Below are 16,336 nucleotides of genomic sequence, written 5' to 3' on the forward strand. Positions count from 1 at the left end.
CCGAGGTTCTGCCGACGTTGCTGGGAGCCATGACAAACCTTGAATCCCCGGATATCAAGGTTAGTACCAGAGAGGAAGGGGTAGTATGGTGATCATGGGGTTGGGGGTGGGGGGTGCTAAAGGTCAGGGAGGAAGGAGCGGTGGTCATAAGTCAAAGGTGAGGGATGTGGAAGATTTGAAAGTGTTGGGTCATGAGGAGAGAAGAATAAGCGGTGGTGTATTGAAGAAAGCACTGGTGGTTATGGTGTATTTTTAGTGTGTTGTGTACTTTCCTCTCTCCCGTGTTTATTATTTTGTGTTCCCCGCGACACACCTGCGAAACGTTTAATCCAAAGGTGTAGCTATTGAGGTAGCGTGGTGGTGGCGGAGATGCATCCTTGTCATACCTGAAATATGTAGGGCATGGTACTCGCCTCTTCAGGAACTGATAAATATTTACTTCACTAAGAGAAAACAAAATCAACAAGGATATTTCTGGACTACCCACTCATCTTTTTCTTCTCTTATGATTTGTATTCCTTCGATTCCTATTTCTTCTTCAGGTACACGAGGATTTCCGGCTGTTAGTGTCCGTTTCAGAAGATAAGGCGGCACCCTCCGATCTCACCTTGCTGGGTCGCCCACTCTTCGCTCCCCCAGCACCCACCCTCTCTGCCACTCTTGCTGCCGTGGCCGCTCTCTTCAATTCCCACGACTACTGCCACCATTGTAAGTCAACCTCTCAACTTCCACAAATATTGTAATTGTGTGGCGTAAATCCGGATTTAGGTCCGAAAAACAGCAATGACAAAAAAGAGTGAACGAACGGTTAAAACTCTTATTTATATTTACTAAGTTCCTCATGGATTTTTTTTTTATATATAGGAGAGAGGGTTGTTGAAATATGAAAATCACTCTAATCAGTGATCACGAAGTGTTTGAAAAAAAAAAAAAATGTATATGGGTGTTTAATGTAAAACAAGCCAACTCGCTGCAATATTCGTGATTAACAAACTCACTAATAAGATTCTCTTGAATTATTAGAAACTGAAGCGTGCTATATGTAGTTACAAAACATGAAATGGATGTGTAACAAAATTTACTCAATGGGGATCATAGACGTCTGAAATAACGAGCTCGAGCGAGTCTAAGAACCAACACGAAGCTGAGGGTGACGCAGACTTTACGGTGTTTATCCTCGGCGGCTGCTTGGAGGGCCATACGCGGCTGCTCTCATAACTCAGTCTTTACCTTCGCAGACAAGCAATAATGGTCGCGAGAATAGTAGCAGCCACATGCCTGACTATGGGAAAGAGTTGCACAGATATCTGGCATATGAAAGGAAAACAAATGTGGAATGAAGCATAACTAGACTTGCCTTTACGTGCGAATATAACTTGTGAGCTTATTTACAATGACGGTTTATAAATCTGGCACAAGATGTCGTATCAGTCTTTCCCCTTGCCCCTCAACCCTCTGCCCGCCGTGCACGACAGGTGGCTGCTGCTTCACTTCAACAGTCTTCTTCATCAGCCTCAAATCTGCCCTATGCGTCCACTCCTTAAAGAGATGCAACTCTAATGAATTGCCGGAAGAAATTGAATTGCAAACTATTATGCCATTATTTCCCTGTTATGGAATCGATTCGCTGTTGTATGCGTCTAGGTTTTGTTACTATGAACACTTCATCTTTCTCTTTTTCCTTTCGCCAACATATTTGTGCGACACTTGAGACAACAACCGTGCATTACTTTCCATATCACAGCAGACTGATAAATCGTACGACTGCCGCCATTCGCAGCTTGGGAGTGAATTAAACTAAGGTGTCTATGCCCCTGATAGACCTGGGAGGCGCTTGGCGACGGGCAGTATGGCAAGTGGCGACGGCACACACCATCATCGCCGTTACGAGGCACTGGCAGGGTAATCCAAGGCTTCCTCTGCGTCCACCTTCCACCCATACACCCAGGACGCAGGTGGCTAGCGAGGAAGTGTCTCTCACTCCTTCTACAATGTCTGGTATAGGAGACGAGCCTGAGGAGAAGGACGGGGATGAGGACGAGGAAGAAGGAGGAGTAGGAGAGCACAGGAGCCTCAATGGACACCTCAGCCTGGCGATGGTGGGCCAGACTCTCGCCTGCTTGCACAAACTGTCCCTGCAGTGGCCCCTCGATGACCCCACGCTCATCACTTTCCTCGGTAAGAGAGAGAGAGAGAGAGAGAGAGAGAGAGAGAGAGAGAGAGAGAGAGAGAGAGAGAGAGAGAGAGAGAGAGAGAGAGAGAGAGAGAGAGAGAGAGAGAGAGAGAGAGAGAGAGAGAGAGAGAGAATTTTCCTGAGGTTGACATGGCACCAAACATGTTACGGAACACGAAAACGCATCACGTGGTTTAGAAAAGTATAAGCTGAGAAGGGAGGGAAAGACTATTTCTAGACGCAGGTACAGGAAGGTGAAGTGTTACAGTGTGTGTGTGTGTGTGTGTGTGTGTGTGTGTGTGTGTGTGTGTGTGTGTGTGTGTGTGTGTGACTAATGTGTATTTGTACCAGACGTGGTGTACGGGCGGCGCAAGGTGTGGCGTCGGCCGGTGCTCAGCCTGCCTCGCGAAGTGGGGCTTGTATCGAGAGAGGCAGCGCTAAGCATTGTTACTTCGCAGCTTACCTCTTGTCTCCCGAGTCTACATAACCTGACGTTGGTGGGTCTTAGCGTTACCTTCCACCTTTTCTCCTCCACACGGCGGCATTTAGAGCACTCCAATAGGTCTTGTTTTCCAGCCGAATACCGATGCTTTAAAACGAGCAAGTGTAAAGTAAAGGAAAAAGAATGAGTATTTTCATGAATTGGAGAGATGTTGGAAATAGTATTAGTGGTATTATTATTATTATTAGTATTAGTAGTAGTAGTAGTAGTAGTAGTAGTAGTAGTAGTAGTAGTAGTAGTAGTAGTTGTAGTAGTAGTAGTAGTAGTTGTTGTTGTTGTGGCAATAGTTGTAGTAGTAGTAGTATTTAGTTGTTGTTGTTAATGTCGTAAGAATAAGTGAAATAAGCTTCTCAAGTCTCTATTTTTGTGCAGGACGTGGAGTACCGAGCCTTCCAGGAGGACCTCGCCGCCATCGGAGGTCACATCTTTGCCGCGGAGCCCCCCGTCGCAGAGGAGTGAGGTGCCCAAGTGGATCCACAAAAGCTAAAGAACTCAGAAGGGTCTTACACGGATAAGGTCCTGCTCTAAGTATACAGAAAATGGGGAAAAAGAGTGACCTATCAGCGGAAAAACATCATGAATCGTTGTGAAAAACCATCAAATTTCTATTATTACTTAATTGCTTAGCGTGTGTAGAAAGCTCGAGAATAGTAATAAATAGAACACTCCCGTACCTTAGAGTTAACTGGGCGACAGACGAACCCTTGCACTCCCCAGGTGAGGAAACAGCAACGCCTGGCCAAGGTCGTGCGGCATAACCTTGCACGTTCCCATCACAAACTGGCCACTTCTGCCTCATAAACTTGCTCGTTAAACTGCCGTGTTTACTGCAGTGTTTGCAGCAGCAAGTGATGATGGCTGGGTTACTGGCCTGCCCATTCCCCACCTAACCCCAAATCATGGCCCTTATTCCCTCTCCTCTCATCCCATCCCTATCTATACCACATACTCCGAACTCCCACTGTCTGAGGTTTAGTTTCAAGGTTAAATCAACACGTCGGGCGCCGCACCACCCAGGATCGTCATTTTGTTTTTCTCCTATACTTAAACAAATATACTTTCAAGCGAAGATTAAGACGAACCTCCAGCGACATCAGGAAGGATTTCGGAAACGTGCATGGCTAAGTAATGGAGCTTATAACGAATTCAAGCAGACTGTGTTGATGTTAATCGTGTCACATTTATTTCAAGAAGATTCTGAACTGTTCTGCGTTGATCTAAACTGATAGAAACTGAATTTATCCTGAAGCTTTTTTTACAAGCGTATGTTTGGTACCCGCCAACACCCTCTCAGAACGCTCTCCCTCTTCCACAGCCTTCATATGTAAACAATGTCATATTTGTGTACCGAAACGCACCCCCTCGAGCCATTGCATGTGTGATTCACTCTAAGTATCCAGGGTCTTAGATACGTGGCAAGAGAGTGAGCCCATACGCGCTGCCAAGGACATCTCCAGTCAAGGCCAAGAAGGGAGTCAAGACTTCTCAGCAAGAAGAGTCACGCAAATATTCGGAATTAAAGATGAAGGTTGCAGAGGCCATGAAGATTGAAGGGGATAAGAAGTCATCCCAGGAGAGGAAAAGAAGAAAAAAGAAAGTGAAGATGAAGGGAGTATTGCAATATTAATTAAACTTTACATATGTAAAACGCCTTAAACAAATTTTGCAAAGACATCAGCCGTAAGTCTGAATATGGTGTTGGATAGAAAAAAAAGGGCAGGAAGAAGTAAAACATGAGACCTATTTGGAGTGTTTATAGTCTGTCGAAAATACCTGCAACTTCCCTTCCCCCTTTGAAGAGCGCCAAGAGGAGGCTAAATTCTAGAGGTCCCCGAGGCCACTCTGAGCACCAGTGTTATGTTCTGGTAAAAATAAAGCGGGTGTGTGGCGCCGTAAACACCCAGTACTGGCCGCGACGTAAACATTTACAGTGGCGGCAGCGGAAACAGGCAACCTTATTATGGCGACGCTGGTTGGTGTGTCTGTCTGACCTGACCTACTGCTGGCATCAGGAATTATAAGTAGTAGGGCAGGTAGAGGAGCAAGACCGTGGGTTGGCGGGGGAGTGCTTGAGGGGCGTCACGGCTGGCCTGCCTCACGAGGGGAGTCACGGTGCCTGCTTTATCGCGAGGATTCCAAGTTTAGCCACGAGGCAGAGGTTGGCAGGCATTTCATTATCGCCACAGAAACTCAAGTATACTAGAAAGTTACAAGTATAAAGGACTGCAAAGGGGCTTAAAAGACGATTCAATACTGTTCACTCGACCCGATGGTGATGGTGGTGATGGTAATGGTGGTGATGGGGACAGTGATGGTAGGGGTGAAGACACGGGTGCCGGGCGTCTGTCTGCAGCGCGGCAACCCGTCACTAAGGCCAGGTTCATCACTCCTCGCCGCCCCCACCGCACTCCTTCTCCCTCTCCCTCTTACCTAACCATTCTCTGGCCCCTCTTCTGCTCTCATCTCATGTGATTCGAGGTAGAAATTTTTATACTTATTGTTCTTTCTCGCACCGTAGTATCTAAATAATCCATTATCTGTAGTAAGCTCTTTCATTCTTTATCTTTTTATCTCTGAGAGAGAGAGTGTGTGTGTGTGTGTGTGTGTGTGTGTGTGTGTATGAGTTCGCGTGGATGAAAAAACCTGCGTATGAAAATATAAAAGATACACAGAAAAATCTAATTACATATGTAATCAAACCGGATGATCAGTGCCGATGATTTATATCCGTTAACTCAACTTTGAAAAAAATATGATAAGGACGGAGCACGTCTGGGAAAGATTTTTGATGTGGGTGGCACGAGACTTGAAATAGCCCAGCCTCTCCCCTTCACGAACAGTGCGGCGCAGATCCTCACTCGGGAGGCAGCCTCTCTGCCCCTCACACCTGGCCCTCACTCCCCTCACCTCTGGCCCCGCGAGAAAGCGACCAGGAGCAGTACTTGTCTGGGCATCCTAAGTAAATATCTCAAATGCGCCGCACCATCACCCAAAAGAAAAAAAAAAAAAAAAAACAAGACCGGTGCTCTCTGTGATCAGGCGTGAGTGTAATGAAGTCACAGCCTGCGGCTATCTGAAGGCAGGCGCCGGAAAGCCTCCGGGTCACGGAATGTGCTGAAAGGGAGGCGGCCGGTGCTGAGACTTGCAGTCGTTTGATAAATTACCTGGAAGTGAAGTGTGTTTAGGTTGCTTGGCAGTAAGTGACAATCAAGTAATATATCAGCGATGTTGATCTAATTAGAGAAAATGTTACCAAGAATTTGGCGAAGTGTGTGTGTGCCCTGCTTGGGGATACATGGCGGAGGGAAGGCTGTGCAGAGATGGTGACGTGTACACATTAGGGTGAATGGTGTGGGGAACACAACGTGTTACCGCTTTTGGTTGAAATTCTCAGGATAAATGTGCTCGTCTTCTTACCACCGACACAACGCAAACGAAAACGGGCGTAGAATTTTGCGCAAGTGTTGGCAGAAAGCCTCGACGCGGCGTATGAAGACTGCAACGTGTGATCACCTCGACGCGGCGCCAAGACCCAGCTGAGGCTCGGCGGGTGAGCGACTGACGAAGGGCACTGCTCCCTGGTGCCGTACAGATACCACGAAAGGTATGCACGTTTGTCTGAAATGGTTTATAAATAATGCTTGTTAAAATTTCTCTTGAATGATAAACTTTGTTATATCATTAAGTTCGGATTTTATTTCAATATTGCCACTGATTTTTATGTTCTCAAAAAGTTGCGATGTGATTGCATGTAACAAAGTAAGTCCTTCACTCACAGTTAAGCTTCATTGCGTGGAGAGGTGCCGGGACGAGGTGGGTTGCTCCAGTGTTACGATTAAGGAGGCTGTGATCATCAGCCAACTATCTCACTTGACGCAAAGATAGTCGTCAGTATTCTTATTTCGGGAATACTTAGTATTTGCTTTTCCTTTGACGTCACTGTAGCCTCTGATAGTTGGAATATGTCCTTGTCTGAGTTCTTTGGGGAATTTTTATGACGCAGGCGTAGAACAGACTCGGGTGCAGACTAAGTACCAAAAAGTCCTTTGCTGTTCCTTGAGTTCTGGGGGCGCCATACGGGTCGTCGGCAGCGTGACACATATTTCAGATGTTCAATAATTTTTGTATTTTGGACCAAGACAGTGCCACATTTCTTAAATTTCACTGTTTCCTATCCTGAATACCGTTCCCCGTTCCTGAACATTGCCGGTTCTTTCCGGGGACATAGTATAGGATATGCTCATAAATGCTGGAATATTCCTGGCAACAATGCGAGTGGTCTCCTTTCTCTCGGCTGAATTAGTCATGCTCAAGGAGGAAAACACTTGCCACCGCGAGGAACGTTGCCAAGCCGCTGCGGAGTCGAGGCCCCATTAATCAAATTTGGTGCACCATTAAGAGCGTCAACCATAACACCCGGATGCTTGCCGTCAACTCTGGGGAAATTTCACAACTTTATCTGGCAGTTAAAGCGCCAGCCAGTCCCTCGAAGACACTGGTCGGTGCATATGTTCGCCCAGCTTCCTACCATCTTGTGCCCAAAGGGATAAGGTGAAGAAAACTGATTTCTCATATATTCAAGCATGTGTCGTCAATCTTTTGTTCGGCCGAATTCATAATGAAGTATGCCAAACGTATCACAAAAAACGAGGACACATTGTTAGATCTGTTTAATTTGATAATGAAGAGCATCACTATCAGTCAGAATCTTTTGTGAAGTGCGTGAAAGTAGCGCAACCTTCAGGTGAATCTCAAAACCTTCGCGGGGTGAAATGAATGAGCAGAGCTGATCTTCACTCTAATACTTGGCGTTCAACAAGGTTATTCCTTATCAGCAGCTAGGAGAGACTGGTGAGTTAAGCAGGAGCAAGAAGAGGAGGAGGAGGAGGAGAAGGCTGTGACGTAGTGGTGACGCCCAGACGTGGCTACAGCGAGGGCACGAGGCACATTCATCAACCGACATGGGCAGGAGGTGGTAGGGTGTTTTCTTTATCTCAAAATGCTCGTAGAAGGTCGCAAGACAGCTGCCGCCCGTCCCTTGAGTCCTGACTCAGAGATGAGCCAGCCACTCACATCCGCTCTCCCTCCGCTTTGAAACGCCCAAATAAACAACTGTGTCCCTTTAACAGAGTTTGTCAATAAATTGTGATCATGCATTTGATTTATTTTGGAGGTCTTGAGAGTTGCTTTAATGTTAGGAATGCATCGCGTGAGGAAGGGCGCCACCTGCCATCCCACCACTGCTAGAAGGCACGGAGTGACACCTTGCGGTCCATTTCAAGTTACTATTTAAGTTATGTTTTTTTTTTATTCGTTTAACTTTTTTTTACGTAGCTGAATTTATTGTTTCTTACCGAGTAAAGTTAGGAGATGCGCAAAGTACAGAATTACTCACGCTTGTGTCCCTCTCCCTGGCGAGGATAAACACAATGTGGGGAGTCTTTAACGAGTGGAGTTCTCCTGGGAGTGTTGTGCACATGTACCCAGTGATGCTCCACTTCTTGGCCCAGGTATGTAGGGTATGGCGACTACAGACTCTGTTATGACCCACGGCGTCTTTGGAATTACTGTAATCTTTTGTACCCAATAGATTTATTCAATTACTTGCTTACATATGGGTACATGTTTGCTTCTGTCACCACTTTAGGAAACTGCCTATCTTCCTTCAGGCGCTGCTCTATGGGTCAGCACGGTGACGGAGATACGATGCCATGCTAACGCAGAGCGGGACACATCTATATAAACTCACTCTCTCTCTCTCTCTCTCTCTCTCTCTCTCTCTCTCTCTCTCTCTCTCTCTCTCTCTCTCTCTTGTCATTGTTTACATAGAGAATGAGATGTGTGAGACATTTTCTAACAGTGTGGTGTAAGTAGCGTGGTGGTGGTGGTGGTGGTGGTGGTGGTGGTGTGGGAGGCGTAGTGTTGGGGGCTACAGCATGTCGTGTTTACTGCCGGGAGGACAGTAATGAACGACGCTGCGACGTGAAGGATCAGCACAACTCTCTTTACACCTGCCAACAAAGTGAGACAGACAGTTATTGGAATTACTTTTCCTCATAACGTCATGTTCAACACAGCCCTTGGGAAACACCTCGTTCCTTAGGTGTGTGGTATTTTCTAAAGAGAATTGCAACACACAGCCTTTAGTAATGTAGAGTGGTGGCAGTGTGAGACACAGGCCATAAATGTTTCATGAACCAAAACTACAAAGTAACAGCTTTTTTTATAGGTGAAGCCAGAACGTATTGGGCCGAGACTCGTCATTTTGGTGAGAAAAGAAAAGAAAGAAAAAAAAAAGGCGCACTGCCACGCCTGCCATTAATTCTTGTCTGGGCGGGAGTGAGGGATGGGGTTGCCAGTGCCCTACAACACCTCCACGGCTGGGCCTCACCAGGAGACGCGTCACACCTTACCCACAATACTCATAGGTGCGACACTTAACAGGTGCCATGTGTTCATCAATAAACACCGCCACGCTATAAATAACTGACAAGGAAAGATAAAGCTGATTTACTGTGCCTCACGTCTGTATTGATCAAGGAGACTTCATCTTTATTAAAACTCTTTGGTATTAATATTAGTAAGCAGTGTAGTATCAAAGCTTAATTACAATTTGCAGTGGTCCTCGGAGACGTATCGACGCCTGGTCAATAAATGTCACGTTAGGCCATGCAGGAGGAGGGAGGAGGGTTAGATAGATGGCGATCGTTCGTAAAGGAAGCGAACATTTGTCTGTCTGTAATGTCTGATGTGAATATGGGGATTGTACAATTGAAGCCACGTCTCTCTCTTACCATGCTGTGATAAACATTTGCAGTGCCTAGGGGGTGTCGCTGCCAGACCGCAGAAGGGACGATGCGGGATATTCCATTCATAAGCGGGCAAAGGTTATTGAACCGCAAGGGACTGAGGAGGAAATTAGGAAGTGAAGAACTAGCAGCCAAAGGGTGAGTTCGTCGAGTGGTGTGCAGGGTGGCGTCAGCAGTGTGCTGAGGCCCTGCTGCTGTTACTCGGAGCTATCACACATGGAAAAAATATCACTTTGATAATTAAAACTTTCCATCATTCTCCCTTCACAGGTGGCAGTGGATGTGGCGGGAGGCAATTCGGCAGTCTTGGATAATCTACCTTTTCCCACAGACATGCTATCCCGGGTGGCTGAATGGTGACCGCAGCCATCGCTCTGTTTGTTGATGTTTTCTCCGCCACAGGCGGTCGCCAGCATGTAAACCTAATGTCGTCATTCCCGGCAGGTGCTGCGGCGGCTGGCCAGACCCACCGTATATTTAGTGGCGCAGTGACGGCGAAGAGGCAGAGGGTGTCGCGAGGGGAGGGTGGGGAGCACTGAAGGGCAGACACGAGGCAGGGAGGGGCATTGGGAGATTGAGCCAGGCAGGGGGCGCCACGCCAGGGCAGGGGTGGTTGGCTGGCTCAGCACGGTGGCTCCCAGTGCCAGCGGGTCTGGCGGTGTGAACGTGTGGTCCATGTGATGAGTGAACAGCCGTCTCAGGATGGACCGCCATCCGGGACGCCCTCGCGGGACGTCCTGCCTGACCACCTCGTGCAGAACCAGGATCACCTGGTTCTGCGGGAACACGGGGAGCAGCATCGCCATGGACTGGTTCAGGCTGAGGATGCTGACGGTTGTCTGAGCTTGATCGACGACGACGATGTAAGAAAAATGTCCCAAGATTCACTTATATCAGGAAGTGGGCGAGGATCGCCACTCCTACGCCCTTCCGCCGGTCAGCGCCGTTACCAGGACTCAGACTCATGTCCCAGTGTGTCACCCAGTCCTGACCCAGAGTCTCGCCACCAGACCTTTGATTTCAGCCCGCCTGGAGAACCGGTGGAGAGCGGGGGCATCACTGCGGCGCTGCAGACTGAAAGAGAGTTCTTAGATTTTATGTTATCTCTTCCTCAAGTGCAAAAAGAAGGGCCGGGACGACCTTCCCCGGCAAAGAAAGAGGGTGCTCCTCGACCCCTTCAACAACAAGAGGGACCAAAGCCTGTTCAGCAGGAAGCGGCGCCTCCCCTGCGGGCAGATTCAGAGCAGAGAAGTCCCAGCCGAGCGCCAGCTACCGTTGGGGGCGTCGTCAGCACCAAGATGGGTCTGGATCACCTCGATAACCTGTGCCGCATGATGGAGCAGCTCGGTGACCTGAGAGAACAAAATTCTCGCCTACAGCGTCGTGTTCACTACTTGGAGGAGCTGCAGGCGCTGCAGGAAATGCACCGCCACCTGCAGGAGACTCTGGAGGCTCGGCGTTCAGGACTCAGACTGGACTCCATTCACTTATCGGATTCTGACCCACACCTGGATGACGACGGTGAAGGTGGCGGCGGCAGAATGTCGCGCCACGGTTCTGAGGACAGCCTGATGTTGCTGGGCCACCACCAGCCCGACAAAGGTAAGGCCCGCGCCATGTCTTCGAAGATCCGCTTACGTAGTAAATCCGTAGGGACCGATCTACTTGACCCTGTGCCTAAAACCAAGGTTTCAGGCTGGAAAAGAGTGCGAGAGGCTTTGAAATGGGAACGTGCCACCCTTCTGCCCCCTGCGCCTACCCCTGCTACTGCCACTAGTGCCCACCACCCTACCTCTTCCCCCCAGCCATCCCCTAGCCCTCAGTCTGCCACACTTCAGGACCAATTCTTTCGACCCCCATCCTCATCCTCATCATCGAGTGTGCTCACTGAAGTCATGACTGAGGAAGACCTACTAAACTTCTATCGTCAAGTCATCGACGAGAGTAAGTGCTTCCCTGCCTGGTCTGTTTCAGGGTCCGCATGAGGCGGCTCTGCTCCATAGCGTTCTGTCCATTTCTTGTAGTGCTGATTGAAATTCAATTGAAATTATACACATGTATTGTCGTACTAATTTTTTTCAAGTGTAATTATCAGTTTATTAATCAATTTATGCAATGAGTCGTGTGGATTGTGCGGAGCCACCTGACTCACGCGTAATCCCGTCGACTTGCTTGGGTCTCCTCACCCTTCCGGCATGTCAGTCACTTCCCGGACTTCCTGCCGCAGCCAAGCCCGCGCTGGCGAATGCTCAAAGTTGCCACTCACACTGCGCCTGTGTTGGCCGTAGCCACTGTCAGCTCTCGGCGGAAGCGCATCACTTAACCGAGTTAAAAGTTGCTGTTGGCTAACGAGACGAAGTTGTGTTTGAATATTGCCACCCCACCGTCACCCTCATCCCCCCTCACTGTGCTGAGCTCAAATTCAGATTTGTTCTGATATAACCACTAAACCATCTGATGAATGCTTGTGCGTGCCACAGTAAATTTTTCCTCTACCCTTCTTTCTATCCCTCTCTTGCTTAATTTCTCCCCCTTTTCTCCCTTTAGTCCCGCCAGCCCTTGAATGTTGTGATCCGCCACCCGCCACGCGCCGCCCACCAGAAATACTCTGCTCCGCCTGGCCCGGCCCAGCAGTGCTCTCGTCCCGGGGAGGGTTGCCGAGGCCACGGAGGCCACACTTTTACTAAACCATCGACAGGCCACACAACGCGATGCGTGCTTTTTGGTGATCTTCACATAACATCGTCGAAGTGGAAAGGACGACTGTATTTAGGCTCGAGCTTATGTGACACTGTCCCGCTGGTGACACCCCGAGATCCGCAGCGTGTTGAGTGCATCTGTGTTTGAGATTTGTCCCGCCTTGGGATGAGTGTGGCAGAGTATAAGAGCTGTACAATTGTGTAATAGTTATGGAGGCGCTGCTCTAGATATGGGTCTTTACATAACTATGGTGCTGTTACAGACCAGAGAGAGAGAGAGAGAGAGAGAGAGAGTGTGTGTGTGTGTGTGTGTGTGTGGGCGGGGCAGACTCAGGCGGGAGTGCTGCTGCTGCTGCTTCCGCTGCACACTTTCTGAGGGCGCTAACCTCTCCTTCCTTGTCAGTCATAGGCTGTATGTAAGGCATCACAACATCTAGATAAATTTAACGCAAGTTTTATGATGCTGTGAATGTTGGTGGTGTTCGTGCTCTGGATTCATAAACAAGGTGCCTCATTCGTTCCTCAACTGCTCAAGGAAGATTCATGAGCTTCTCATACACTTTTCCGTTTCCTTTCCCCTTCATTTCATACATCCTTTTTTAGTTTTCTCTTTACCTACACCTCTGCCAATACATTATTACACCTATTCTCCTGTCACCCATACATTTCTCCTCCACTTTTGTTTCTTACTGAATCTCGGTCATCACTTCTAGCTAAACAAGTAATCAGTAAAGGAAGGGAAGGCATTGTGTTTACAGGTGGCGGTGTCCTCCTTACACTTCCAGCGGCACTTCCGTCATGACATAATTACAAGGATCAAAGGGCGTGGCGTGGGCGGCGGTCAGGAGAAGGCTGAGCGGCGGCCAAGAGCGTCATGGTGTGTTTGTTTGTCTTGAAACTGGGTCTGCTCAGCGACTAACCCATAGAGAGAGAGAGAGAGAGAGAGAGAGAGAGAGAGAGAGAGAGAGAGTAAAGCTCAATCATTACATATTCATCCTAATAATAATGCCAGCTTCATTTATGGGGATTTTATTACCCTGTGGATCTTACAGATTCTGAGATGCATCCGTGTTACCAGGCAGACTCCACACTTCCTTCTAATCATTCCCAGGCCGCCAGAACTCTTGAAATGATAAGCCACGTTCTGACACACAATATTTCCCCACAAAGATTTGTTTTCCCTTCAGTTACAACCTCATGCTTACTTCCTTTCTCAGATCCTTCCTATCTGGAATCGTTCATAGGTCAGAGTTAAGTTTAAATCCTTCAAATATTCAGCCTCAGCACTGTATGGATGCCTTTTGTGCAGTGCCGAGGTTCAATTAATTTCAAATGCACTCATTATTCCATCAGATTCGTCACTTCTCTCACATCCCTCGCAATCAGAATTACATCACTCCGTTGTTCTCAAAATATCCCATCTGCCTATTTTTTTTCCCCTTCTATTCTCGACTTTCCTCTCATTACTTTCCTGCTAGTATACTCTACCCTTCCCTCCTTCGTCAGATGCTCCAGGAATGAAGCGTTATCTTTTCATTTGTCTTTTCACCTCCTCCTCTTCCTCCTCCTCCTCCTACTCCTACTCCTATTCCAAATCCTACTCTTCCTCCTCCTCCTCCTCCACTTTTTCTTCCTTTTCTCCAACTTCCCTGATACTTTTCCACTTTTACGCCTTTGCCCTATCCTGCCATTGACTCTCTCTCTCTCTCTCTCTCTCTCTCTCTCTCTCTCTCTCTCTCTCTCTCACAATCCCAGGCAGGTGTAAGTGGATGAGTGGTAGTACACACACACACACACACACACACACACACACACACACACACACACACACACACACACACACACACACACACACACACACACACACACACACACACACAGCTTCCGCGTGTCGTCAGTCAGTATATGCAGAGCAGTGTATGCATTCATTTCTTCATTTTTCTTTTTTGGTTTGATGTTTATGTTTCTTCCTTTGAACTTTCCCTTAAATCTTCGCTGCTTTCCTTACATTATGTCGCCTCGTGAACAGTATGTATTTTCTCTAATATGATTTCGCGTCGTGTTCTGTTTATTTTCCTTATTTACAACTCTCTCTCTCTCTCTCTCTCTCTCTCTCTCTCTCTCTCTCTCTCTCTCTCTCTCTCTCTCTCTCTCTCTCTCTGCTCCCGTCAGACTCAAATTCATATGCAAATAACTGATTAATCTGATCATTATGAGTATTCGTTTTATATAATGCGAAAATTCATTATATAGAGACATGGCCTGGTTGTTGTCTTTCACGTCGTCATTGTCACCCTCGTCCTTGTCTCCGTTATTGTTCCTTCGTTGTCCTCTTCGTCTTCCACTTCGTCCTCCTTCCTCTCTACTTCTTTTTTTTTCGGGTATTCCTCTGCCACTTCTGAGAAACACTGGTAAGTATGTCACTGTTTCTGACGGCGGCGGTGGCGGTGGTGGTTGGGGTGGTGGCTTGATGTGTGTACCCCGCGTGTGTGTTTGGTCTGCCCGCCACAGTGACCGGCAGCCCTTCCTCTTCCTTGTTTGCTTTTTCCTCCCCTTCCTCTTCCTCCTCCTCCTCCTTCCTTTGTTCTTGTGTTCGTCGTCCTGTTCCTAATTGTTATCACCTGTCTGTCTTCTGCATCTTCATTTCTTCACTCGTTTATTTTCCTACACAGTTCCTCTTCTCCTCCTCCTCATCATCATATACTTCATAATCTTTTTCACCATCTTCCTCTTCCTATACTTTCCTGTCTACATTTTCGAGAGAGAGAGAGAGAGAGAGAGAGAGAGAGAGAGAGAGAGAGAGAGAGAGAGAGAGAGAGAGATAAGGCCAATAACCACACCCACCCGTCAAATAGGCAATGAACAAACCTCGGAGAAAAGATAAACAAAGATAAATGACACTATATTTAATTGTCACGCGTGTGGAGAGTGTCAAGAAGAAGAAGAAGAAAAAGAAGAGGAAGGGAGGCACGGGGGAGGAGGAGAGGGAAGGGGCCTGTGAATGATTAGGAGGAAAGGTAGATAAATCGAGACAGGTAGACAGGGCAAATAAATCGGATGACAGACGAACGAGGAGGCAGGTAGAGAAGTACACAAACAGATGCGCGAAGGTGGAGGCTGACGTGGAAAGGGAAGCTGGTAGACTGGGAAGTAGGTAGCCACAGAGAGAGAGAGAGAGAGAGAGAGAGAGTGTGTGTGTGTGTGTGTGTGTGTGTGTGCACGCGCTTAAAGTTTGTGTGACGTTTGTGTGACTCCCCAAGCAGTGTGTCCCTTCAGGCTTCCGGCGAAAGACTGACATGCGATAAGAGTGACAAGCAAACAGATAAACAGACACACTCTTTCATTCACTGACTGATTGATTGACTGACTGATTCTCTGTATTGTCAACTAACTCATCAGCTCATTCACTCATTTACTCACTTACTCACTCGCTCACTCACTGACTCATTCATGCACTCACTAACTCATTCTCTCTCACTCATTTATTTATTCTTTATTCATTCATTCACTCACTTGCCTATTTATCCACTTTATTACTTACTCATTCTTTCATTCACTCACGCACTCATTAATCAACTCATGCACTGATTCATTAACTCATTCATTCATCCATTCATTCAGGTATTCACTATCTCTCTCTCTCTCTCTCTCTCTCTCTCTCTCTCTCTCTCTCTCTCTCTCTCTCTCTCTCTCTCTCTCTCTCTCTCTCTCTCTCTCTCAAGCAGCGTCAGGAGGGATCATCATCATCATATTCCCTTAACCTTGCACAGGGGAACCACACTTTGCTGTGTTATTTTCTGGAACTGAGCATTCGTTGAGGAAGAACATCAGCTCTCATACTTTGATTTTGTGTTCGAGTCTTGTGGTTGTTTCAGTCATTGCCAGGTTAAGTAATTGGTATTCACTATATGTACGATTGTTTTATGTATCTATAACTATTTCTATTACTATTCTGTTACTACTACTACTACTACTACTACTACTACTACTACTACTACTACTACTACTACTACTACTACTACTTCACACAAACACACACATACACACACACGATAAAAAACACCTCCGTTCGTTTTTCTCATAGCATCTACTTTCTATGTATTCTTTCTTGTATGAATATGCTTTGTGGTTGTGATGTTAGTGGTGGTGATAG

At 47.3% G+C, this 16,336-nt stretch overlaps 1 protein-coding gene across 10 annotated transcripts in view; it reads left to right on the top strand.

Annotated features, from left to right (window-relative positions):
• The first annotated feature begins 3,209 nt into the window (after window positions 1-3,209).
• The window catches only part of LOC123520364, a 41,833-nt gene continuing 28,706 nt past the window's right edge, over window positions 3,210-16,336 (top strand). For 4 of the 10 annotated variants that reach the window (XM_045282601.1, XM_045282604.1, XM_045282608.1 and 1 more), the window contains exons 1-2: window positions 3,210-6,279; window positions 9,929-11,428. In XM_045282601.1, coding sequence (XP_045138536.1) covers window positions 10,165-11,428 — 1,264 coding nt within the window. In that variant the 5' untranslated portion in view covers window positions 3,210-6,279; window positions 9,929-10,164. The remainder of the gene's footprint in view (window positions 6,280-9,928; window positions 11,429-16,336) is intronic. The other 6 variants (XM_045282603.1, XM_045282605.1, XM_045282607.1 and 3 more) reach the window with 3 other exon arrangements.

The sequence above is a fragment of the Portunus trituberculatus genome, chromosome 46 (genome assembly GCF_017591435.1).
Source record: "Portunus trituberculatus isolate SZX2019 chromosome 46, ASM1759143v1, whole genome shotgun sequence".
Classification (NCBI taxonomy): domain Eukaryota; kingdom Metazoa; phylum Arthropoda; class Malacostraca; order Decapoda; family Portunidae; genus Portunus; species Portunus trituberculatus.